Raw genomic sequence first — 26,360 nt, 5'->3', positions numbered from 1 at the left:
CTCCACGGCTGCTCCAGCAAAATGCAGCCATTGCTCCTTACCTTGGACGAGGGTTATCTCCTCACCGCCTCCCGTCCTGACCTTCAACGTGGGATAGCTGCTCTAGGCCCTCCTGTGCCCGCACAGCCACGGCTCCTTAATCAAGTAAGTCAAAAAGGAGATTGCCCTGAGTGGACATAACAGCAAAGGAGGTGACACTTCAGAGAGACACTTCTGCTGTCCTGAGAAGATAAAGTGAGCTGTGACAGGGGGAGGGGCAACATGGAGGGAGCCCAGGGAGAGCCCTGACTGTCAGCCCCACAAATCAGGACCTGCGTCCTAGAGCCTCAGTGAACTTGGAGAGGATCTCAGGTGAGGCCCTCCAAGAGGACTCAGCTAGCACTTCACTTGCCTTCCTGGACCTGAGCAGAGGGCCCAGAGAGGTCATGCAAGCACATCTTCATTACTGGTAAACACTGAAAGATGGCTGTGACTTGATACATGGCTTCAGTTGGGGGTTCTCAAGTGTACTGCCTAATTCAGACTTCCCCATGAACACCAGGGCTCCCCTCACAGGCACAGAGCTTCCTCGGGGCTCCTGAGGGTTGAGCTGTATTCGGTGGATAAGTTTCATCATGGAGACAAGCGTAAAGTATAGACAAGATTAACTCACTACAACAAAAGGCTTCTCAGAAGTGGAGACATACAAATCGGGTTTTGAAAGATGCATGGGAGTTTTGCATAAAGACAGAAGGAAAAAGTCCAGACACAGAGAACAGTGGTGCAGGTGCAAAGGCTTGGAGAGACAGACAACAGTGAGGTCTGGCGAGAGCAAGTGGGGAGCAATGTGACGGTGCAGGGAGCAGACCCTGGGTGAGGCGAGACACAGGTCAGACTGTGAAGAGCTCTGCTTGCTTGCAGAAGGTCTTTAACTTCACAGGAGAAGAAAAGGGAACAGTTTATAAGCAGGGGAGAGATTCAATCAAACTTGCACTTTAAATTGGCCATTTGATAGAAAAAGGGACTTTCAAAAATAATTTTTGAACTAACTTCAAATTTGGAGAAAACATTTGAACACAAAAGTCTCCACCACCAGATCCCCACTGTGAGCCTCAACAGCATGTGCTCCCCTCGCCTGACCCCATCTCTCATTTAGCAAGCATCTCTCTACACACACACACACACACACACACACACACACACACACACACACACGCTTGTGCTTAGTCGCTTAGTCACGTCTGACTCTTTGCGACGCCATGGACTGTAGCCCAACAGGCTCCTCTGTCCATGGGGATTCTCCAGGCAAGAATACTGGAGTGGGTTGCCATGCCCTCCTCCAGGGGGTCTTCTCGACTCAGGGATAGAACCCAGGTCTCCCGCATTGCGGGGGGATTCTTTACCATCTGAGCCACAAGGGAAGCCCAAGAGTTCTGAAATGGATAGCCTATCCAATCTCCAGGGGAACTTCCAAACCCAGGAATCGAACCAGGGTCTCCTTAATTGCAGGCAGATTCTTTACCAGCTGGGCTACCAGCTGAGCTTACCTATTATTATTAGTCTTTTTCTGAGTTATCTAACAAAGGCTTTCAGATATGATTACTCATCACCCTGAAATACTCCAGTACCTATTTCCCCAAAATAAGGACAGCCTCTCCTCTACAGCACTCTCACTCAAGAAGTAAAGACTGAAACAACTCTATCTAATCCACAGACTGTCCCCAGGGTATTTCCTTTGTGGCCCAGATCCCACTCTGGAGCATACGCTGCAAGGAGTTGTGTCTCTTCAGTCTCCTGGGATCTGAGATAATTACAGTTTCTCAGTAGAAAAAAGGGCATCTGAACACCCCATCTGTCTGATGAGCTCCCAGGCCACACTTGGACCAAGCTTTCTGGCAGAAATGCCCCAGGCATGCTGCTCTGCTCCTCTCCACTTGTGGAGTCAGGACGCAAAATTCCACCCCGGCCCCCAACCCCAACTAGGTCACATCTGCCAGTTTTTCCCTTTGAGATTGAAGAGTACCTTGTGACAGGTATTAAGGCCTCCACCTACCATCCTTAGCCTCCACTAATAACTGACTGCAGCCCCATGATGCCTGCTAAATGGTGATGTTTTCCGTTTCCATCACTCCCAATTATTTATTTCTACATATTCAACACTCACTTGTCTACCTACCTTGGTATGGACTCATGGGTTCCTGTTTTACTCACTGGATGGTAATCTGTCAACATCATTCTTGACTTTGCTGCTCAAATTCAGTTCAGTTCAGTCACTCAGTCATGTCCAAGTCTTTGCGATGCCATGGACTGCAGCATGCCAGGCCTCCCTGTCCATCACCAACTCCCAGAGTTTATTCAAACTCATGTCCATCGAGTCAGGGATGACATCCAATCATCTCACCCTCTGTCAGCCCCTTCTCCTCCCGCCTTCAATCTTTCCCAGCATCAGGGTCTCTTCAAATGAGTCAGTTTCTCATATCAGGTGGCTAGCGTTTTGGAGTTTCAGCTTCAGCATCGGTGCTTGCAATGAACATTCAGTACTGATTTCCTTTAGGATGGACTGGTTGGATCTCCTTGCAATCCAAGGGACTCTCACGAGTCTTCTCCAACACCACTGTTCAAAAACATCAATTCTTCTGCACTCAGCTTTCTTTATAGTCCAACTCTCATATCCATATATGACTACTGGAAAAACCATAGCTTTGACCAGACAGGCCTTTGTTGGCCTTTGTCTCTGCTTTTTAATAAGCTATCTATGTTGGTCATAACTTTTCTTCCAAGGAGTAACCAACTTTTAATTTCATGACTGCAGTCACCATCTGCAGTGATTTTGAAGCCCCCAAAATAAAGTCTCTCACTGTCTCCACTGTTTCCCCGTCTGTTTGCTAAATTACCCAGATTTCGTCAGGGGCACCCTTCCCATTGCCTCCCATATGTCCTTTGACATCACTTGATTCTTTGGTAATTTCCTTACTTTTTGGCACAACAAAGTATTTCAGGCTCAATGGAAGTACTTTCACTTCTTCAGCCCTGAAGTCAACTGTTTCTCAAAAGATCCCTAGTTCCTTTTACTGGAGAATGGTATTTACGAGCAAGATCTGGGAACGATGCATATGATCTGTACACTTACATCATACTCCCTCCAATGCCAATCCAACACCTCAGGGCTCTTTCCAGCCTCCCCTTTTTCCATGGTTATAAGATCTCCAACAGCAAGAAACCTGGCTTGCAATATCCAGTGTATGTGTCTCTTCGCCAGTATATCCAGGCCGACTAGTCACTAGTGCTAGGTCTACCACTGTCCCTTCTGTGCTGGGGAGCAGAGGCCTCTAGAGAGCTTTAAAAGAGAGAAAGGTTAAAGGGATATCAATCAGTTAAGACACTACTGTAATAATCTAGGTGAGCCAACGAGGACCAAGCTTTCTCTGATTCCTCTAGTTGCACAGCAAAGAGATCCACTTGGTGACTTGGTGACGTCACTCTTGGTGATGTGATTTTGTCACCAGAGAAGCATCTCAGAGACACAGGAATAGCAGTCTTCAATGGTTAGGGTAAAACGAGTCTGGATGGTAGAGTCAGCTAACAATTGTCGTCCGCTATCTGCCTCTACAAGGATGAGGTCACCGGCCACTGCAGTAGCTACCCTTCCACACCCCTGAAAGGAGATCAGGGCAGAGACCAGGAATGAGGGAGGCCCTCTGTGCTCTGGGAAAACTGGCAGAACAGGCTTTAGGCAGTTTGATATGTTCAGGAGAAGATTTTATGAGCTCAATTTCTTGCATCCCGTCATAGCTTAGAAAATCACTATAATCATTAACAAAGATGTCTGCCCTTGTGACCAGTAGCAACCTTCTGCCAAAATGTGTCCGATTTCATGCACCTCCTTCACCAAAATCACACATATACTACCCCCCCACCCCGACCCCGACAAGCTCTTTGGAACAGTTCCTCAGAACTATCTGACAGGCTGTCTTCTGAACTATGGTCCTCATTTTGCCCCAAATAAAACTTCACTCACAAGTCTCATTTTGTGTATTTATTCTGTCGACAGCATGAAAGGGAGGCCGACTGTGCCCCTCCTCTCTGCATGAAGCTAGTGTAGAGGTGCAGGGAATGAGCTAGGACACAAAGCTGGGAAAGGTTCATTAAAGCCCAGCCCCTCCACCAGAGGGGAATCTAAAACAAAGCAGAACGGATTGAACTTACAGAGAAGGCAGCACTTTGCTCTGAAACTAGACAGGATGAATGCAGAGGCTGAACTTCTAAAGTTCTGCACTGGAACACTCATGATCATGCTCGTCTTTCCTCTGAAAAATGTCTGCCCCGAAGATAAGGAAAGAGGCACCATGAAGAGGTTACAGGAGTCCAGGGTGTAGAGTAACATGCTATCAAAGACCTAAGAGCTGGGCTGTATTTGCCGACAGGCTCAGTGTAGAAGGAGATGGTTCCACCTTGCTGGGAAGGAGCCAGAATTTCAGTGGGGTCACAAAGGCAGCAGAGAGGCTGGAGACTGATTGGTGCACAGAGTATTTTATTAGGTTGGTGCAAACATAATTTCAGTTTCAGGCCATGAATTTTAAATCATAACTAAGCTCAAACACATCTTTATTAATCAAAATAGGAACCATTATAATCAACACATCTTTCCCAATGAGAAATAAGTTTGCTTATTCTTCTAGCATAAAAATCCATGCTTTGGGATTCGACGAACTCTTGGAAAGCATTTCCTGCCTCTTCTGGTTGTGGAAGCATTTTCCCTGCAAAAAGTTGTCAAGATGCTTCAAGAAGTGGTAGTTGGTTGGCAAGAGTCAGGTGAATATGGCAGATGAGGCAGAACTTCGTAGCCCAATTCATTCAACTTTGGTTGGTTGTACATGTGGTTGGGCATTGTTGCAGAGAATTGGGCCCTTTCTGTTGACCGATGCCAGTGCTGCAGTTTTCAGTGCATCTCATCCATTTGTTGAGCATTCTTCTCAGGTGTAATGGTTTCATGGGGATTCACAAAGCTGTAGTGGATCAGAGGGGCAGCAGAGCACCAAACAGTGACCATGACCCTTTATTGGTGCAAGTTTGGCTTTGGAATATTGCATCAGTTCAGTTCAGTTCACTCAGTCGTGTCTAACTCTTTGCGACCCCAGGCCTCCTTGTCCATCACCAACTCCCGGAGTTCACCCAAACCCATGTCCATTGAGTCGGTGATGCCATCCAACCATCTCATCCTCTGTCATCCCCTTCTCCTCCTGCCCTCAATCTTTCCCAGCATCAGGGTCTTTTCAAATGAGTCAGCTCTCTGCATCAGGTGGCCAAAGTATTGGAGTTTCAGCTTCAACATCAGTCCCTCCAATGAACACCCAGGACTGATCTCCTTTAGGATGGACTGGTTGGATCTCTTTGCAATTCAAGGGACTCTCAAGAGTCTTCTCCAACACCACAGTTCAAAAGCAGCAATTTTTTGGCACACAGCTTTCTTTATAGTCCAACTCTCACATCCATACATGACCAATGGAAAAACCATAGCCTTGACTAGACAAACCTTTGTTCACAAAGTAATGTCTCTGCTTTTTAATGTGCTGTGGGTCAAGGTGGAGAGGTCTGACAGAATGTGGTCCACTGGAGAATAATATTGCATAGGAACCTGGAATGGTACGACCATGAATCAACGTAAATTGGAAGTGGTCAAACAGGAGATGGCAAGAGTGAACATTGAAATTTTAGGAATTAGTGGATCTAAAATAGACTGGAACGGGCAAATTTATTCAGATGATCATTATATCTACTACTGTGGGCAAGAATCCCTTAGAAGAAATGGAGTAGCTCTCAGTCAACAAAACCGTCTGAAATGCAGTAGTTGGGTGCAATCTCAAAAATGACAGAATGATTTCTGTTCATTTCCAAGGCAAATCATTCAGTATCACAGTAATCCAAGACTATGCCCCGATTGCTGATGCTAAAGAAGCTGAAGTTGAAAAGCTCTATGAAGACCTACAAGACCTTCTAGAACTAACACCCAAAAAAGATATTCTTTTCATCATATGGGAATGGAATGCAAATGTGGAAGTCAAGAGATACCTGGAGTAGTGGGCAAGTTTGGCCTTGGAGTACAAAATGAAGTAGGGTAAAGGCTTAGAGAACACACTGGTCATAGCAAACACCCTCTTCCAACAACACAAGAGACAACTCTACACATGGACATCACCAGATGGAAAATACCAAAATCAGACTGATTATATTCTTTGCAGCTGAAGATGGAGAAGCTCTATACAGACTGAAAAAACAAGACCAGGAGCTGACTATGGCTCAGATCATGAACTCCTTATTGCCAAATTCAGGCTTAAATTGAGGAAACTAGGGAAAACCACTACACCATCCAGGTATGACCTAAATCAAATCCCTTACAATTATACAGTGGAAGCGACAAACAGATTCAAGGGACTAGATCTGATAGCCAGAGTGCCTGAAGAACTATGGATGGAGGTTTGTGACAGAAGGCACTGCTCAAGACCATAATCAAGAAAAAGAAATGCAAAAAGGCAAAATGGTTGTCTGAGGAGGCCTTACAAATAGCTGAGAAGAGAGGCAAAAGGCAAAGGAGAAAAGGAAAAATATCCCCATCTGAATGCAGAGTTCCAAAGAATAGTAAGGCGAGATGAGAAACCCTTCCTAAGTGATCAATGCAAATAGAGGAAAACAATAGAACGGGAAAGACTAGAGATTTCTTCAAGAAATACACAACCTTGACAAACTCCTTTCCCAATTTGGAATCAGTCCATTGTCGCTCGTCCAGTTCTAAATGTTCCTTCTTGACCTGTATACAGGTTTCTCACAAGGCAGGTAAGGTGGTCTGGTATTCCCATGTCTTTAAGAATTTTCCAGTTTGTTGTGATGCATGGTAAGGATAACAACAAATTTTCTCTTCAAGAAAATTAGAGACATGAAGGGAACATTTCATGCAAAAATGAGGACAATAAATGACAGAAATAGTATGGCCCTAACAAAAGCAGATGATATTAAGAAGAGGTGGCAAGAATACACAGAAGAACTCTACAAAAAAGATCTTCATGACAAAGATAACCACCATGGTATAATCACTCACCCTAGAGCCAGACATCCTGGAGTGTGAAGTCAAGTCGGCCTTAGGAAGCATTACTACGAACAAAGCTAGTGGAGGTGATGAAATTCCCATTGAGCTATCTCAAGTCGTAAAAGATGATGCTGTGAAAGAGCTGCACTCAATATGCCAGCAAATTTGGAAAGTTCAGAAGTGGCCACAGGACTGGAAAAGGTCAGTTTTCATTCTAATCTCAAAGAAAGGCAGTGCCAAAGAAGGTACACCTTAGCGTGGATCACAACAAACTGCAGAAAATTCTTAAAGACATGGGAATACCAGACCACCTTACTTACCTCCTGAGAAACCTGTATACAGGTCAAGAAGCAGCAGTTAGAACTGGACATGGAACAATAGACTGGTTCCAAATCAGGAAAGGAGTATGTCAAGGCTGTATATTGTCACCCTGCTTATTTATCTTGTGTGCAGAGTACATCAAGAAAAATGCTGGGCTAGCTGAATTAGAAGCTGGAATCAGGAATGCCAAGAGAAATACCAATAACCTCAGATATGCAAATGACACCACCCTTAGGGCAGAAAGTGAAGAGAAACTAAAGAGCCTCTTGATGAAAGAGGAGAGTGAAAAAGCTGGCTTAAAACTCAGCATTCAAAAAGCTAAGATCATACCATCCGGTCCCAACACTAAATGGCAAGTAGATGAGGAAACAATGGAAACAGTGACAGATTTTATTTTCTTGGGCTCCAGAATCATTGCAGATGGTGACCGCAAACCATGAAGTTAAAAGATGCTTGCTCCTTGAATAAAACGTATGACAAACCTAGACAGCATATTAAAAAGCAGCGACATTACTTTGTAACACAGGTTCATATGGCCAAAGCTATGGTTTTTCCAGTAGTTATGTATGGATGTGAGAGTTGAACCAAAAAGAAGGCTGAGCACCAAGGAAGTGATGCTTTTGAATTGTGCTGTTGGAGAAGACTCTTGAGAGTCCCTTGGAGAGCAAGATCAAACCAGTCAACCCTAAAGGAAATCAGTCCTGAATACTCATTGGAAGGACTGATGTGTAGTCCAATACTTTGGCTGCCTGTTTTGAAGAGTCGACTCATCAGAAAAGACTGATGCTGGGAAAGACTGAAGGCAGGAGGAGAAGGGGATGACAGAGGACGAGATGGTTGGATGGCATCATCGACTCAACAGACATGAGTTTGAGCAAGCTCCAGGAGATGGTGAAGGACAGGGAAGCCTGGTGTGCTGCAGTTCATGGGGTCACAAAGAGTCGGACACAACTGAGGGACTAAATAACAAGGCCGCCAAGTCAAAGTCTTTATCACAGACATGCAGGATTTCTCATATGGATCATGTTCATCCAAATTTTTATCTATAGGATATGCTGCTGCTGCTGCTGCTGCTAAGTCGCTTCAGTCGTGTCCGACTCTGTGCGACCCCATAGATGGCAGCCCACCAGGCTCCGCTGTCCCTGGGATGCCATTTCCTTCTCCAATGCATGAAACTGAAAAGCGAAAGTGAAGTCACTCAGTCGTGTCCGACTCCTAGCGACTGCATGGACTGCAGCCTTCCAGGCCCCTCTGTCCATGGGATTTTCCAGGCAAGAGTACTGGAGTGGGTTGCCATTGCCTTCTCTGATAGGATATGATTCTACAGCTTTTTAGAGGAAATACCACAAGACAGAAAGGCTCATGCTTCTTCCTAGGTTAACACGGCAATTACTTGTTTTGAGGTTGTAAATTGGCCTTGAGTGACAGGTGGCCTTCCAGCTTTAAGCTGCTGCCTAGCAAAAGGGATGAGACTCACCCTTTCATGTATCTATAACTCACATGATGTAATTTGGGGAAGAGAAAGAACAAAACACTCCTTCCCTTGCTTCTGGTTTAGTGTCCTTGCTTCATGTTGTGTGTTTAAGACCCTAGAGCAATGTTATGAGATTATATATTTACATATCTCTCCATAGCCACACACACACACACACACACACACACACACACTTATGTATACCTATTACATACAGACTCACAGATGAGGGGAGGGGGTATCCTTTATTCACTCAGGACCTGCTGTGACACGTACTGTGCTAGCCTGAAGAGATGATAATCAACATAATAAATATGGTTCCTGTCCTTACCAACTTAAAGCCTCAGTTCAGCTCAGTTCACTCAGTTGTGTCTGACTCTCTGTGACCCCATGGACTGCAGCACACCAGGCTTCCCTGTCCATCATCAACTCCCGGAGTTTATTCAAACTCATGTCCATTGAGTCGGTGATGCCATCCAATCACCTCATCCTCTCTCAGCCCCTTCTCCTCCCACCTTCAATCTTTCCCAGCATCAGTCTTTTCAAATGAGTCAGTTCTTCACATCAGGTGGTCAAAGTATAGGAGTTTCAGCTTCGGCATCAGTCCTTCCAATGAATATTCCTTTAGGATGTGGACTGGTTGGATCTCCTTGCTCTCCAAGGGACTCTCAAGAGTCTTCTCCAACACCACAGTTCAAAAGCATCGATTCCTTGGTGCTCATTCTTCTTTATGGTTCAACTCTCATATCCATACATAACTACTGGAAAAACCATAGCTTTGACCATACGAACCTGTGTTACAAAGTAATGTCGCTGCTTTTTAATATGCTGTCTAGGTTTGTCATACGTTTTATTCAAGGAGCAAGCATCTTTTAACTTCATGGTTTGCGGTCACCATCTGCAATGATTCTGGAGCCCAAGAAAACAAAATCTGTCACTGTTTCCATTGTTTCCTCATCTACTTGCCATTTAGTGTTGGGACCGGATGGTATGATCTTAGCTTTTTGAATGCTGAGTTTTAAGCCAGCTTTTTCACTCTCCTCTTTCATCAAGAGGCTCTTTAGTTTCTCTTCACTTTCTGCCCTAAGGGTGGTGTCATTTGCATATCTGAGATTATTGGTATTTCTCTTGGCATTCTTGATTCCAGCTTCTAATTCAGCCAGCCCAGCATTTTTCATGATGTACTCTGTACATAAGTTAAATAAGCAGGGTGACAATATACAGCCTTGACGTACTCCTTTCCTGATTTGGAACCAGTCTGTTGTTCCATGTCCAATAGGCTCTGTCCCTCCTAAAGGTGATCATTCAAGGCTGCCAGAAATTGAATTAAAATATCCTTCGAAACCACTTGATATGCTTTAAAAACTTACTTAGGCTGTCCTCTGCAACTGTTTGGCTTTAAGGAGACTAGAGTGCAAATATAATTACCCTGATTGAGTTTAAGGGGAAACAGAGCGATCAAGAGCGGTTTGTCCTGCTAGCGAAGGTATTCAGGAAACACGGGCGCTCGTCGGAAATCCGGCTGAGGGCGGCTGTCGGGTCCCCGCGATCCCGCGGGCGAGAAGAAGTCCCGCCTTCGCGCACAAAGCGGCCTATCCAAGCTCCCTCGTCTCCAGGGCCGCGGAGAGAATTCCGTCAGGAAATCGTCCGTCGGCTGTGGGCGGTCAGGACCCGCAAACTCAGGAGCGTGGGCTTCTCCTTCCGCAGTATCCCGGCGCGAAGCGCGGCCCAGGTGACTGGGAGAGCGGAGCCCCTTCGGGGAACACGGAAGCCGGCTGGCTGATCGTTCCGCGCCGCAACTTTCACGCAAAACCCGCCCGCCACGCCTCAAGGGCGCCCCGCCCATCCGTGATGGCGTCACAAAGCACCGCCCACTCCGCTTCAGGCGCGCCCTCTCAAGCCTGTGAGGCGACACCCACGCCGAGCCCAGCTCCCCCCAGTGTCAGAGGCGCCCCGCCAGTCCGTGATGACGTCACAAAGCACCGCCCACCTCGCCTCAGGGGCGCTCTCTCAAGCCTGTGAGGCGACACCCACGCCGGGCCCGGCCCCCCTAGCGTCAGAGGCGCCCCGCCCACCCGCGCCAAGAAGCCACACACCAGCCAGCCCCGCCCAACCTCCCGCCACCGCGGCGCTGGCGGGCCTTGTGGGATGACGTCCCTCGCGGGCCGGGCCCACCGCGCGTTGGGCCGCACCCAGGCCTGGGGCCACACCCGGCTGCCGCAGTGGAACACCTCCGCTCCTCTCCGCCACCGCCACCGCCCTGCGTGCTGACGTCACACGGCGCCGCGGGCGGAAGCGCGGGCGGGTGGGTCGGGCGGCTACGCCGTCCCCTCAGAGGGGCGCTGCAGCGCGGGCTGAGGCGCCTCGGCCGGGAACCGAGGGGAGCGGTACGCGGCGGGGCCATGAGCGGCTCCAGGGCTCCGGGCCCCGAGGTGGGCGCCTCCGGGGCAGAGCCCCCCGGCGCGGCGCTGAGCGTGGACGTGGCAGGGCTGCTGGCACAGCTGGCGCGCAGCTTCGCGCTGTTGTTGCCGGTGTACGCGCTGGGCTACCTGGGCCTGAGCTTCAGCTGGGTGCTGCTGGCGCTCGGGCTGCTCGTGTGGTGCCGCAGGAGCCGCGGCCTTAAGGCCACCCGCCTGTGCCGCGCGCTGGCGTTACTGGAGGACGAGGAGCGCGCCGTGCGCCTAGGGGTGCGCGCCTGCGACTTGCCGGCCTGGGTGAGTGGGCGCCGCGGACCCCGGCCCGCCCCCGGACCTGACCAGCCCTGCCGGCCTCCGCTGGTCAGGGTCAGGGGCCCCGGGCCCGCTCTGACCCCGCCTTCCCACTCGGTCTGGGAGGTCCTCGCCTACCTTTACTCTGGCTCAGGTCAGACCAGGGATGCCCGCCCGCCACGGTCCCGGCCCTGACCCCGCCTGCCCGCCCGGCCGGGAAAGCCCGTCGGGAGTCCCGACCCACCACTACCCGGCCCGGGTCGGGTCCCCACCCGCCCTGACCCCGCCTGCCCGCTGGGTCAGGGGTCTCCGCCCGCCACTACTCCGCCTGGTCGGGGTTCCCACCCGCCCCGTCAGGGGTTCCTGCGTGTCCTCGCCCCACCCGACCGGACCCCGCCCGAGTCAGGGTCCCTGCCCGCCGCGACCCGGGTCCTGGCGCTGGCCGCCCGCCCGGTCGGAAGTCCGGGCTCGTCCCCGCCCCTCCCGGGTCTGGGGTCCCCTCATTCCTCGACCCCTCCCACCTGGGGCGTTCTGAGCCCCGGGCGCTGGCGTCTGTCCGAGCCGGGTAAATCGGGGGTCGCCGCCGCTGTCGCCGGGCCCCCACCCCGGCCCGCAGACCCCGCGGGTGGGCGCCTTCCCCTCTCCGCGCGGGCGGGTCCCGAGCGCAGGTGAGGCGCGCCCCGCGCGCTCCTCCCGCGGCCACGTCGCCGGGCCTCCCCGCGCGGTGCCGCGACTCCCGCCGCTGGAATGTGAGCTCGGGGCGCCTGGTGCGCTCCGCGGGCCTGGACGCCGCTCGCTTCTCTGCTGCGGAGAAGGCGGCCAGCGGTGAGCGGGGAAGGGCGGTTTCCTCCTCCGCTGAGACGCCTCAGCCATTTCTCGGTTGTTTCTGACACAGTTGAGCAGTGGGGGGTCCGCCAAAAGGTCCTCTGATGTTACGATAATTGGAGGTTTGTTTTCACATCTTTGGAAGTAACGTTATGAGCTGAGTAGCTTTTATGTAGGGTAGACTTGAATCCGAGGTGAATTTTAGGTGGGTGGGGGCAGGAAGTTTTGGAAGAGTTGCACTAATGGAAAGAGTCCTGGTATTGATTATGTTTACACCCAGCAATTCTCATAATTTATTTATGCAATGTGGAAACCAATCGAGTTGGCTTCCTCGTGCTTTCTTAACCATAAGTTGGTGTCGCAGTTTCAGGCAACAGGAAATAGTGCTTATTTTAAGATAAATGATGCTCATGTTAGGCTTGATGTAAACTTCATGGGGAAATGGCCAGCCAGTGACTTTCAGAAGGGTCGTTTTCTGTTAGCGGAGAAAAGGACTTGGCGTGTGATCCCTGTTTCCAGTCATAAGACATTTGTCATGGAGTACATGACACAGGCAGACAGGTTGCAAAGCTGGAGTGCCCAGGGTCAGGAGGAACCTAACCTAGTGGCTACTACCTGTGAGGACAAATAGCAATTGTAGTAAGAATCTCACAGTCAGGGACTTTGGGAATTTAAAATTCTATCAATACATGGTGGATGTGTGCACAGTAGTATTTGGAAGAATCAGAATAAGTAGTGTGGTGTAGCTTTTCGCCAGTAGCAGCAAAGAGGAGTGAAGTGTAGAAACCCAGGTGTGAAAAGCCAAGAACAGAGATGCACTTTTTGGAAAGGCAGAAGGACTTTCAAGTGGCATCTTGTGTCTTATGTTACACCAAATTAAATGATTACAGAAAGTAACCAAAAACAGTGAGTAGGAACATTAATGGCACCCCACTCCAGTACTCTTGCTTGGAAAATCCCATGGACGGAGGAGCCTGTTAGGCTGCAATCCATGGGGTCGCTAAGAGTCGGAAACGACTGAGCGACTTCACTTTCACTTTTCACTTTCATGCATTGGAGAAGGCAATGGCAACCCACTCCAGTGTTCTTGCCTGGAGAATCCAAGGGACCGGGGAGCCTGGTGGGCTGCCGTCTATGGGGTCGCACAGAGTCGGACACAACTGAAGTGACTTAGCATAGCATAGCATAGCATAGCATAGGGACATTACCCAAACAGTAGACATAATCAGGGTCGAGAGTCACAGGAATTGGGGCTGTTGACATTCATAGATAGTTGGTTATGGAGCAGTTGGCTAACATCAGTGCTTGTGAAAGTTGTGAAATGCATGCTGTTTTAACAATAAATTAACAGGTATGTTTGTTACCATATTGAAGGACATGACAAATTGTTATTATTTTATTAACAGAAGAAAAGGGTGATTAGTCAAAGATTCCTTTCTTGGATTTTCCTCAGTGTGACTTAAACTGATGAACCTTGGTGTTCATCTCGTAAAGTATGGAATTTCTATTTTTCACACAGCTTTTCACTTGTTCATCAAATTTGTATTTGCGCTCACATTACATGTATATACACTTAAACACACCTGTATTGCTTAGAAAACTGCTGTGAGAATTCACACAAAATTTGATTGTGATCATATCCAAGAAAAGCCTAGGAGTCTGAGGTTTGAGGAAGATGTTTTAATACCTTTTTTATTGTAATACCCATGTGTTATTTTCCTAATAAAGCCAGTAAATTACACTGCCTAGAAGTGGACCTGCTGTTCTGTTATAGCTAGGGAATAAATCAGCAATAGAAATCGTTCATATATAAGAAGAGTTAAGATTTCTGTATTAGTAGTTTGATTTTTACTGTACAAACTTAGGTTCTTCTGGTTGGTATTTTGCTTTGAACAAGATGTGTTTGTGCAGATTTCATAGTGGGTCATTGACAGCTGTGATTCACAGCAGGGTAGAAGCAGAGGAAAACATGAAGTAATGTGGTACTCACTTCCTAGCTTCACTTTTGAATATGTTTACTCACAATTTTTCTTCTTTTTATTTAGTAAAGTAAAAATTTATGTTAGCTGATAAACAAATATGAATACTTTGAGAAAAGTGTGTATACTATTTCAAATCAAGGCTATTAGGAGGATATGAAAAACGGCTCTCATTTAACATGTGACAGTTCTGTAAGACTTTGATCTTACAGCTCTAATGAACCACAGTACTATTCATTTCTTTACTCTCTTTTTTCATCAACAGGGAAATCACCTGGTAAGTCTGAGTTGACAGATTGAGGACTGGCCTTTTTGTTGTCCCTGTGGTTGTCCCTTGTCAATTGAGCCCTGTAAAATTAGAGTATGGTTGAAGAAAATTCTTGAAGAGTTTTTCATAGAGATGCGTAAAGATGGTTTTCCACTACGATTTTTGTTTATTTGAAAAAGTAGAACTTGATGTGAAGTCTGCCCTTTTTCCGTTTTCACTGCTGCCAATTAATGTTGATTCTATGGCAGCAAATAATTAGAAACCCAAACCTGCTGTAAATGACTATTGGTCTTCTATGCTTCTTACACCTTGATGATTGAGATTTAAAGCACCGTCAGCTTATGTGTTCTGCTGTTTTTACTGTTATGCACTAGCTTTTCTTTAGGGAGAGCTTTCTTCCTGTGGTTCTTCTGGGAAGTTCAGGAGAATTTTAAGTCTAGCCAAAATTTATTATGTGTACAAAGTTTGGTCTTATGTAAAGGAACGGCAAATACTTTTATTCTCAGTGTTAATCATTGACTTATCCTATTAAAAAGTTTTGTGAAGACTCGTTAACAGACTTGTAACTACATCAGGTCCCAGAGTTTAGCTATTTTAAACTGCAGTTGCAACTTTAGACCCTAGACCAATTAAGTGCTTGGAGAAAATGTTGGAACCTCCTCAAAGCTATGAAAGAGATGTGGATACTCTTCGGGTTTCCTTTCTGCACCCGCTACTGCTGTAGTCACCGGCAGCTCACTGTTGTGCCAAGTGCTTCATGAAGTTAGAGCAGAAGGCCCCACGGTGCCGGACGTAAAGCAGTAAATACCTTTTCACATTCAGGATCTATGCATACATCAGGTTGTGTGCTCTGGGTTTTCTGCTTCAGGTGAATATATTAGCCTCACTTTATATTTCAAGACCGGAGAATGTAGAGCTAGGACTAAACTGTAAATAATTAAACAGATACAGGAATTGAAAATATATGTAATTATATTAAGTTATATTTAGTTAATATATGTTGTATTAAGTTATATTAAATATTTGTGTAAAATATAGATCTTGGTCCTGTGAAGAAACAATTATCAACAACTGACTAGTCACTTAGTGTTCTCCTTAGGCCTGGTGAACTTCTTACTATATTCTTTGTGAGTTTTCATGATTTCTATACTAGTTGCGACATTTAACCTTGAATGATATCACAGATGTTGAAAATAGATTAAAAACAACTGAATTGTAGACGTTAAATGAGTGAATTTTATGGTATGTGAATTACTTGTCAATAGTGCTATTGAAAAATATTATAGACATTAAATTTCTTTTAAAAATAAGTGAAACAGGTGATTAGTTATAGTACAGAGTAAGCCACACAAACCACCTTGCTTATGGAATTCCAACTAAAGCTGTTATACCTTTTTAAAATTATTATTTCAATGTAAATTTGGAGTAATTTATAAAGAATATTTAATGAACGAGGAGGGCTTATGAATGAAAAAAGTAACTCCATAAATATTTTTACCTTAAACCTAATGTTACTTTCTACTTCCCTATGGTTCAGTGGTAAAGAATCCACCTGGTAAAGAATATAGGGATGTGGGTTTGATCCCTGGTTCTTGAAGATCCCCTGGAGAAGGAAATGGCAACCCACTCCAGTATTCTTGCCCACGGACAGAGAATCTGACACAACTTAGTGACTAAACAACAACAGATGTTACTTTAAGCATTGCTGCTACATTGGCTAAATGAACAAATAGAGATTTTACTTCAAAGATGTAAATATCCTAAATGTGTGTGTGTGTAGGGAGTTGTGTGTGAGTTATTCTAAACTCTTAACTTTAATTCAAGGTAATGATACGTAATTACAGTGTGTATTTGAGAAATCTAGCTGGTAAATTGGTTTGTTTTTTATAAGATATATTCTATCATAGGGCTTCCCTGGTGACTCAGACTGTAAGGAATTTGTCTGCAGTGCAGGAGACCCAGGTTTGATCCCTGGGTTGGGAAGATTCCCTGGGAAAGGAGATAGCAACCCACTGCAGTATTCTTGCCTGGGAAGTCCCATGGATGGAGGAGCCTGGCGGGGTACAGCCCATGGGATCGCAAAGAGTCAGACATGTCTGAGCAACTAACACTGACATTATCATAGCATGATTTTATTTTTTTAAGGCCCACTATTTTTTTAAAATTTTAATTAATTTATTTGTTTATTTGGGCCACCAGCATGTGGCATGCAGTATCTTCGTTTCTCTACCAGGGCTAGAACCTGTACTTCCTGGAGTGGAAGTGAGAAGTTTTTATATAGATGTAATTTTTTATATTTATGTAATTTATTGTTTGGCTGTGTTGGGTCTTCAGTATTGCATGGGCTTTTCTCCTGTGGCAGCAAGCGAGGACTACCCTCCAGTTGCGGTGCTCTGCCTTCTTATCGTGGTGGCTTCTCTTGCGGATCGTGTGTTCTAGGGCACTTGGGCTTTAGTAGTTGGCGGCGTGAGGGCTCAGTAGTTGTGGTTCGCGGGCTCTAGAGCACAGGCTCAATAGTTGGGGTACAGGGGCTTAGTTGCGCCACAGCATGTGGGATCTTCCTGGACCAGGGATCTAACCCCTGTGTCCTACATTGGCAGGTGGATTCTTCACTACTGAGCCGCCAGTGAAGTCCTGGAAATGTGGAGTCTTAACCATTGGACCACCAGGGAATTCTTCATAGCATGATTTTAGAATGAATGTACTATTTGTAGACTCTTGAATTTTGTTATGTTTTGTTAATTTATTATCTTTTTTGGTTTCCATGCCAACACTGTCGGATTAATTTTCCTTCTTCGTTTAAAGATCTAAGGACCCACTACCTACAGTCGTGTTAGAGATCACCTTCCCTTCCTGTGTGTACTTACTCCAGGCAGCTACGAGGTGGGGTGTGATGGCTGAAGAGTGCCCTCATGGTCAGAAAGTGGTTTGTGGGGGAAGGTGTGCATATAGACACCCTAAAGGACAGAAGAATAAGTGGGAACAGCAAAATCAGGCGTGTCTCAGGGTGGAGGTGTCAAGTGTCAGAGCCCAGTAGGACAGCACAGTGGATCCCTGGGCTTTTCCTTGGTGGGGGTTCGGGCGGGGGAGGGTTGTAAGTAAGGTGGGAACTGTCATCCGGGCCCAGGGGTGAGGAGCGGAGGTGCTCAAACTGGGGACTGGGCCACCTGTCAGGCAGCACCCCCGTGTCTCAGGGGGGCTGGGCGATGTGTTCAGAACCAGGCTCGTGAGGTCAGAACACGGGAACCCTGCGCAGTGCGGGAGATCTCCTGCCCTGGCTCTGGAACACTTAGCGCCACGCTGCCGCTGGGTCGCTCAGCCTGGAGGGGCTGCTGGAGGTGCCCGCCCGCCTTCCCTCAAGCTCTGCTCGCTTTCACTCCTAAGGACCTTATTGTGCTGTAAACACTGAGTCACCTTGTGTTCTTTTGGAACTGGGTGGGGCACAGTTCTTGTATAAATAGTGTCTGTAGTTGTCTTGCATGGCATTTTTCCATTTAACATGTTTAATTCACAAGTTTTCTCATGGTCTTTCTCCCTGTCAGTGGTTTTGCTTCATTTTTTCCCCTGCTTAACTGTTTTTTTTAAAAAAAAAGTCTTGTAAGTTTTTTTTAAAAGGAAACTATTCTATTTTGGTGAATTTTTCCTAGAGTAGATGATATTTTAAGTAACAAGCCTAGCTTAAGTGCAGGAATCAAAAATGAGCTTTTATTGATTCATCTGTTCACTGAGCCAGAATTTACTAAACCTTTGCTATGTTCCATGCATGTGCTAGGTAATAAGTAAGACAAGGCCTTAAACCCAGAAATTTATAGCTAATAATAACACAAATCCAGGAATAATCCTAATTTTAGTGTGCACTAGCAGTTTTTTCTTTTTTAAAAAATAAAAATAATACTCATTTTTCTTAAATCAAAAAAGTGTATTAAAACATTATTCATGTGGAAAAAGAAAGGCAAACCTTTATTAGATCTTTCAGTTGGTGAAATGATATGTTCATTTTTTTAAAAGAGTCTGCCTTTTAGAGCATTTTGTGCATTTAAGTAATAGCTCATCTCTTTAAAGGAGAAGGCAATGGCAACCCACTCCAGTACTCTTGCCTGGAAAATCCCATGGACAGAGGAGCCTGGTAGGCTACAGTCCCTGGGGTCCCGAAGAGTTGGACACGACTGAGCGACTTCACTTTCATGCATGGGAGAAGGAAATGGCAACCCACTCCAGTGTTCTCCAGAGCCTAGAGAATCCCAGGGATGGGGGAGCCTGGTGGGCTGCTATCTACGGTGTTGCACAGAGTCGGGCACGACTGAAGCGACTTAGCAGCAGCAGCATTTCTTTAAATCAGTGTATTGTAAAAGATTTTATTGATAAGGATTAAACCCTTTCTTCTAGGGTTTGTAGATATAGCTAGCTGTGCATATAACTTCAATGTTATGTTGTCCTGTCTATGCCTATTTTGGGAAAGGCAGTCTTGTGATCACTCATAGTGGATGCCTCTGAGACCCGTAGTTCAATCTCTGTGTCTATTAAGTGGATTACAGCAGGATGTGCAGAGGAGAACATCAGAGTGATGGCACTGTCAGCAGCGGTGACTCTGTTTTTTAAAGGACGTCGTCGTCGTACCTGGTGACTATACTTGAGAATTAGTGATAACCGCACAAATGGCAGATGTGGAAATACTAATATGAAAGTGTTTATTATTCTTTCTTTTTTTATTATTTCCAAAAATGTCATTGAAGTTGAGCTTGAAGTTCTTTTCTTTGTTCAGTCATGTAGTGAACTTTATCTTTCTACTTTCAATGAATATGTTGTCTTGTATGTCTTTTATTATGGCTGTGTGCTCAGTGGCTCAGTCATGTCTGACTCTTGGCAACCCCATGGACTAACTGTGGCTTGCCAGGTTCCTCTGTCCATGGATTTCCCAGGCAAGAATACTGAAGTGGGCTGCCCTTTCCTCCTCCAGGAGATCTTCCTGACCCAGGGATCAAACCTGTGTCTCTTGAGTCTCTTGCATTGGCAGGCAGATTCAGGGAAGCCCTTTATATTATGGCTAGACAAGTTTTAAAAACATGTTTTTCTGGTATGAGAATACATACTCATTGTAGAACATTTCAAGCTTTGCAGAAGAATAAAAGGAAAACAGTTACCTACTGTCCTCCTAACCAGTGGTAGCCATTATTAATGTTTTGGTGATTTTCTGAGTCTTTAGTATTGACATGATTGGAGGTCATGGATGTATGTGTGTGTTGTATTTGCCTTCACTAAGCATTATGGTGTGAACATTACGTCATTATTCTTCAGAAACATGGCTGGTTTTTGCAGTAGTGTCTTGTTTATGGGAGTGCCATGCTTTATTTAAGTTGTCTCATGTACAGATTCCAAAAATGAGATTGTTAGTTACTGAAGGTTAAGAAAAGGTAAAACTAGAGTTTGAGATATTTAATTTTTTACCTTTTCACGTTACAAAAGATGGTTCGTGTGAGCCATTCATGTAATCTGTCCAGGATATATGAACTATTTTTGAACTCCTAAGAGTAGCATAGTAATTTTATAAGCAGAAGTCTAGCTTTAGAGGGCAGTGTTTGTTTTTGAATAGTGTGATGTTAAAATAAGCACAGTAGATTTATCCAGATCCCCTCTTATGTAAATAACCTTTAGAAGAAGAGAGTGCTCCCACGCAGTCACTCTTTGAAGGGCTTTTCTTCCTCTGTGCTGTGTTGGCAAGTGAGAGTTGGGTAAGCCAAGTCATTGCTTTTTGTAGCACGGTATAGGGATGGTTGTTTGGAAATGGCTGAGAGGGCTCACTGCATTGTCCTTGATCTTGTCTGAAAATAGCCAGCTGTGTGACCGGCGTCGTCAGTGTTACCTGGCAGTCCTTGGGCACTGAGTGTTGTGGGTCACCCTCAGGGACCTGTGTCACACGTGACGGTGTTGCCGCTGGGGCACACACTCGAGAAGCAGGCTTGGTCTGACCCACGTGGGTTCCTGTCTGAGGCCCACCCACTCCCAGCTCTGTGCTCTCTGACAGGTCAGCACTGCTTTCAGAACCTTAGTGCCCTTATCATTAGGTGGGCACTGACAGGAGCCTCGGCTTGTGTGTTGTGGTCTTGAGGCTGGAATAAGGAAGGCCCAGGGCTAAATGGCAACCCACTCCAGTGTTCCTGCCTGGAGAATCCCAGGGACGAGGGAGCCTGGTGGGCTGCCGTCTATGGGGTCGCACAGAGTCGGACACGACTGAAGCGACAGCAGCAGCGGCAGGGCTGGCAGGGCAGCTGGGGGTCCCTTAGGGTTAGGAATCCCGTGCTCATGCCTCCTTTTAACTGTCGGCTGTTAACCTCCCGCTTCCTGCTGCCTGAGGGCGTCTCTCACCTTGCCACTGCCTCCCCCACTTCAGCTGGAGCAGGCAAATGACAGAGCTTCTGTTAGTTTCTGTTTCACTGGGGTTGTTTGTTTTGTTGCTAGGAGTTTACCATAATGCTTTGTTATGAGTTGCACTTGAAAATACTCCTTGTATTTTCTTTCTCTTTTGTCTCTGAACATCCTAAAGTAATATCCAAGGAGCCAGTGTTGTTACCCCTCATCCTCGCTGCCTCTTCCTTAAATTCTGTCCTGCTGCTGTTCAGTCCCTCAGTCGTGTCCAACTCTTTGTGACCCCATGAACGCTGCAGAATGCCAGGCTTCCCTGCCCTTCACCATCTCCTGGAGCTTGCTCAGACTCAGTCCACGGAGCCACCTGTCCTCTGTCCCCGTGTCGTCCTCTGTCCCCGTGTCGTCCTCTGTCCCCGTGTCGTCCTCTGTCCCCGTCTCCTGCCTGAGGCTGTGGTTGCTCTTGCTCTGCTGTAGCAGCCGCCCTGACACAGCAGATGGCTGTGGCTCGTTCCATTAGGAGACTGTCACGCAAAACCTTTAAATTCATGTGCTCATTTCCTTCCTCTTGTGAGTAAGTGTTGGTTGGGGACTAAAGTGGGGGTTTGAAACTGTATATCAATAACCTCAGATACGCAGATGACACCACCCTAATGGCAGAAAGTGAAGAGGAACTTGGTGAAGATGAAAGAGGAGAGTGATAAAACTGGCTTAAAACTCAACATTCAAAAAACTAAGATCATGACATCTGGTCCTGTCAGTTAGTGGCGAATAGAGGGGGGGGGAATTGAAGACAGTGACAGACTTTATTTTCTTGTGTTCCAAAATCACTATGGACAGTGACTGCAGCCATGAAATTAAAAGGCGCTTGCTGCTTGGAAGAGAAACTCTGACAAACCTAGACAGTGTATTGAAAAGCAAAGAGATGTCTTTGAGACCTTTGCTGACAAAGGTCCATCTAGTCAAAGCTATGGTTTTTCCAGTAGTCGTGTGTGGAGGTGAGAGTTTGACCATGAAGAAGGCTGAGTGCTGAAGAATTGATGCTTTTGAACTGTGGTGTTGGAGAACACTCTTGAGAGTCCCTTGGACAGCAAGGAGATCCAACCAGTCCATCCTAAAGGAAATCAGTCCTGAATATTCATTCATTGGAAGGCCTGACGCTGAAGCTGAAACTCCAATACTTTGGCCACCTGATGCGAAGAACTGACTCATTGTAAAAGACCCTGATGCTGGGAAAGATTGAAGGCAGGAGGAGAAGAAGATGACAGAGGATGGGATGGTTGGATGGCATCACTGACTCAATGAATGAGTTTGAGCAAGCTCCAGGAGATGGTGAAAGACAGGCAAGCCTGGCGTGTTGCAGTCCATGGGGTCGCAGAGTCGGACATGACTGAGCTGAACAACAACAACAAAATTTTGGGTCAACTATGATAGTTTAATTTAACTGATATTAGATGTAGAGTTGTTTCCTTCTGTTTCCATCCAGTGGGTTATGTTCTGGGTTTCTTAGAGTACGGTGGATCTGCAGAAGATAAACCCAGTGATGTGGAAAGACAACATCCTCCAGCTTGCTTTGTGCCGTAAATTCTACCCTGGAGTGCATGTGAAATGCTGGGTTTTGAGTCTGCCACTCATGTTCTGAGGTACCAGCATCAGATGAAAGTTCCTCATCTGGGCGATGCTCTTCTTGTTTTCTCACAGAACTGCTTCATATCAATCATTCAGTTAAGTGTGCTTAGTCTTGTAATTGTGGATCAAGAGTTTGAAGACAGGGACTTTTTATGTCTGCTGTAGCATCTAACAGTTTGCAAGGAGTCTGCACAGAAAACCTAGTGAGTGGTTGAAACAGTGAACTACTAATTGCTTGTTTTACGAGGACTCTACACTCAATTATAAATTGTCGTGTAATGCCTATGATGCCAATATATGTATTTGAGGTGAGCTGCCTACTGAGATCATCAATTTATTTCATTTGTGCTATAAATACTTGCATGCATAGCAAGTGAACACAGAAGATCTATTAATGCTAAATTAATGTTTTTTCATATACATAGATTTTGAAATCTATTCGGAGCTGTTAGAAAGTGTTGATTTTACTTAGTAGCTTGAATCTGATTGTGGTTTTACACTGGGGAAGTGAAAGCATGAACACTGCTGTGTGTGTGAGGGACAGTCTTAGCAGGACTTACCTGAGGGCTGTTTCATCATGGATGGGCAAGAGGGGAAGGGAGCAGCCCCCTTAGCTTGCTCCCCGGACTGGGGCCACCAGAAGAAAGCTCTGCAAACTGGTGGCTTAAAACAGCACAGATTTATCATTTACAGTTCTGGGGGCCAAAAGTCTGGAAGCAGTTCCCAAGGGCTGAAACCAGGGGATTGACAGGCCCTTCCCAGCTTCTGGAGCTGCGCTCCTGGGTGCGTGGCTCCTCACCCTCACTGTCGGCAGCTGCTCCAGTCATCACATACTTTCTGTTTTCTGTCTGTGTCTGTTCTGCCTCTGCTCCCACCTGAGAGGACGTGTGTGATTGCATCACAGCCCACACAGGACGCAGGACAGCTCCTCAACTCAAGAGCTTATCAACTCATCACATCTGCTAAGTCCTTTTTTTTTTTGTCTCGTAAGGAAACACGAGTCCTAAGGAGTGAAACGTGGCCATCTCCTGAAGAGCCACGAGCGCCCCTCCATCTTGGATACTCAGGAGGAGGGTAGCTGAGCACAGTGGCGGTGGCTCAGCTTTGTCTCATCTGCTCTGGAAGGCCTTTCCCTCCACTGGACCTCTGGGCTCAGATTCATGTTGTGTCTTGAGTTCAGTACTGTGACTATTCCCCTTCACTGCCGTTCTCCTGGTGCCTGAGAATTACGTGTGGCCTTGTGGGTGCAGGCGGGGGAGAGGAGCTGGGCTACAGTGTTTGCGTCGGGAGCTGAGGAGTGGAGCAGGGCCTCTCGCTGCTGGCATTTGGGCCAGATCTGAACGACGCCAGGAAAACACCGAAACATTTAAAGCAATGGCATGTCCCAATTTGAAAACTGGACGTGTAGCAAGATAAATCTGGCAGTGATGGCCAAGGAGACTGAGGGGACAGAGTGGGGACCGGCTCCGAGCCTGAGGAAGGAAGCAGCGCCTGGCCCTGACGGCTCACTGGAGGGAGGGATACAGGGCTGGGCTCGTGGAGGGAAGGCGGCTCCAGCTGAGCCCCTGGGGGAGGACGCCTGATGGCCTTCGCCAGTAACCATTCAGTAGGAACAGGAGTTTGGAGGCCTAGGGATAAGGCTGGGAGATGGTTAATCTTGTCTTATAAACGTTGAGTTTAAGAACCCTAAAGGAGTTCTTAGAGGAGTTGTCCAACAGCAGCCAGTGGCTGGTAAGGGAGACCTGGGAGCATAGCCGGATACCTCAGTTCACAGGCGATGGGTGCTTGAGATCATGCTTGAAGTGGAGAAATGGAGGAAGTGAGTGTAGACAGTGTAGAAAGACCAGAGCACCCAGGACAGGCCTTTGCTCCCCGGAGGAAATCAGGAGGTGGAAAATGAGGAAAGGGAATTCCCTGGCCATCCAGTCGTTGTGAGTCCATGCTTTCACTGCCATGGCCTGGGCTCAGGCCCTGGTCAGGGAACTAAGATAGCACAAGCCACACAGCATGGCCAAAAAAAAGGGGACATGGTCCATCCATTAGTGCTCACTGTGTGCAGCTTCTCTTCCAAGTTCTGCGTAGAGGAAGTCAGTAAGGCCCGCAGCGTGCCTGTTACCCTGTCCTAAGGGCGAGGGGACAGACCACACTGGCACGCACTTTGGGTCTGCGACAGACTTTGAACTGGGAAGTCTGTGAGTTCTCAGCCCTCTCTTGATGGTGGTGAGGAAGAAACTGGGGATTAGACATCATTTCATCTAGTCATTTACTAATGTGGGCAAGAATCCCTTAGAAGAAATGGAGTAGCCTTCATAGTCAACAAGAGAGTCAAAAATGCAGTACTTGGGTGCAGTCTCAAAAACAGCAGAATGATCATGGTTCATTTCCAAGACAAGCCACTCAGCATCACAGTGATCCAAGTCTGCGCCCCAACCACCGATGCCAAAGAAGCTGAAATCGATCAGTTCTAAGACTTTCTAGAACTAACAACAAAAAAAGATGTCCTTTTCATCGTAGGGGATTGGAATGCAAAGTAGGAAGTCAAGAGATACCTGGAATAACAGGTTAAGTTTTGCCTTGGAGTACAAAATGAACCAGGGCAAAGGTAACAAAGTTTTGTCAAGAGAACACACTGGTCATAGCAAACACCGTTTTGCAGCAACACAAGATACGACTCTACATGTGGACATCACCAGATGGTCAGTACCGAAATCAGCCTGTATTCTTTGCAGCCGAAGATGGAGAAGCTCTATACAGTCAGCAAGACTTGGCACTGACTGTGGCTCAGATCACGAACTCCTTATTGCCAAATTCAGGCTACGATTGAAGACAGTAGGGAAAACCACTAGACCTAAATCAAATCCCTTGGAGTGGGTGGTGACAGTGGAGGTGACAAATAGATTCAAGGGATTAGATCTGGTAGACAAGAGTGCCTGAAGAACCATGGACAGAGGTTCATAACATTGTATAGGAGTCAGTGACCAAAACCATCCTTTTACTGAGTCCAAGCTCACTCTGCTCAGTGCACGACAGGCCAGTGAGTCTAAGAGACAAGGGGTTGAGGCAAGAAAGAGACTTTATTCAAGGAGCCTGCTGAAGAAGATGACAGGCTAGTGCCTCAAAATAACCATCTCATCGGGTCTGGATGCCAGGTTCTGTTACAGATCAGAGATGGGGGAAGGTCAGTCAGTTAGTTCAGTTGCTCAGTCGTGTCTGACTCTTTGCGACCCCATGAATCACAGCACACCAGGCCTCCCTGTCCATCACCAACTCCTGGAGTTCACTCAAGCTCGTGTCCATCGAGTCGGTGATGCCTTTCAGCCGTCTCATCCTCTGTCATCCTCTTCTCCTCCTGTCCCCAATCCCTCCCAGCATCAGAGTCTTTTCCAGTGAGTCAACTCTTTGCATCAGGTGGCCAAAGTATTGGAGTTTCAGCTTCAGCATCAGTCCTTCCAATGAACACCCAGGACTGATCTCCCTTAGGATGGACTGGTTGGATCTCCTTGCAGTCCAAGGGACTCTCAAGAGTCTTCTCCAACACCACAGTTGAAAAGCATCAATTCTTCGCCCTCAGCTTTCTTCACAGTCCAACTCTCACAACCATACATGACCACTGGAAAAACCATAGCCTTGACTAGATGGACCTTTATTGGCAAAGTAATGTCTCTGCTTTTTAATATGCTGTCTAGGTTGGTCATAACTTTCCTTCCAAGGCATTTTTTGTCTCTATAATTGTGAC

At 46.8% G+C, this 26,360-nt stretch overlaps 1 protein-coding gene across 6 annotated transcripts in view; it reads left to right on the top strand.

Annotated features, from left to right (window-relative positions):
• Positions 1–11,160: 11,160 nt before the first annotated feature.
• Positions 11,161–26,360, top strand: part of ESYT2 (extended synaptotagmin 2) — a 78,563-nt gene continuing 63,363 nt past the window's right edge. For 2 of the 6 annotated variants that reach the window (XM_070788520.1, XM_070788515.1), the window contains exon 1: positions 11,163–11,569. In XM_070788520.1, coding sequence (XP_070644621.1) covers positions 11,258–11,569 — 312 coding nt within the window. In that variant the 5' untranslated portion in view covers positions 11,163–11,257. Of the gene's footprint in view, positions 11,570–26,360 lie in introns of all 6 variants that reach the window. The other 4 variants (XM_070788517.1, XM_070788518.1, XM_070788516.1 and 1 more) reach the window with 4 other exon arrangements.

The sequence above is a fragment of the Bos indicus genome, chromosome 4 (assembly GCF_029378745.1).
Source record: "Bos indicus isolate NIAB-ARS_2022 breed Sahiwal x Tharparkar chromosome 4, NIAB-ARS_B.indTharparkar_mat_pri_1.0, whole genome shotgun sequence".
Classification (NCBI taxonomy): domain Eukaryota; kingdom Metazoa; phylum Chordata; class Mammalia; order Artiodactyla; family Bovidae; genus Bos; species Bos indicus.
This window is presented reverse-complemented; position numbering and strand designations above follow the sequence as displayed.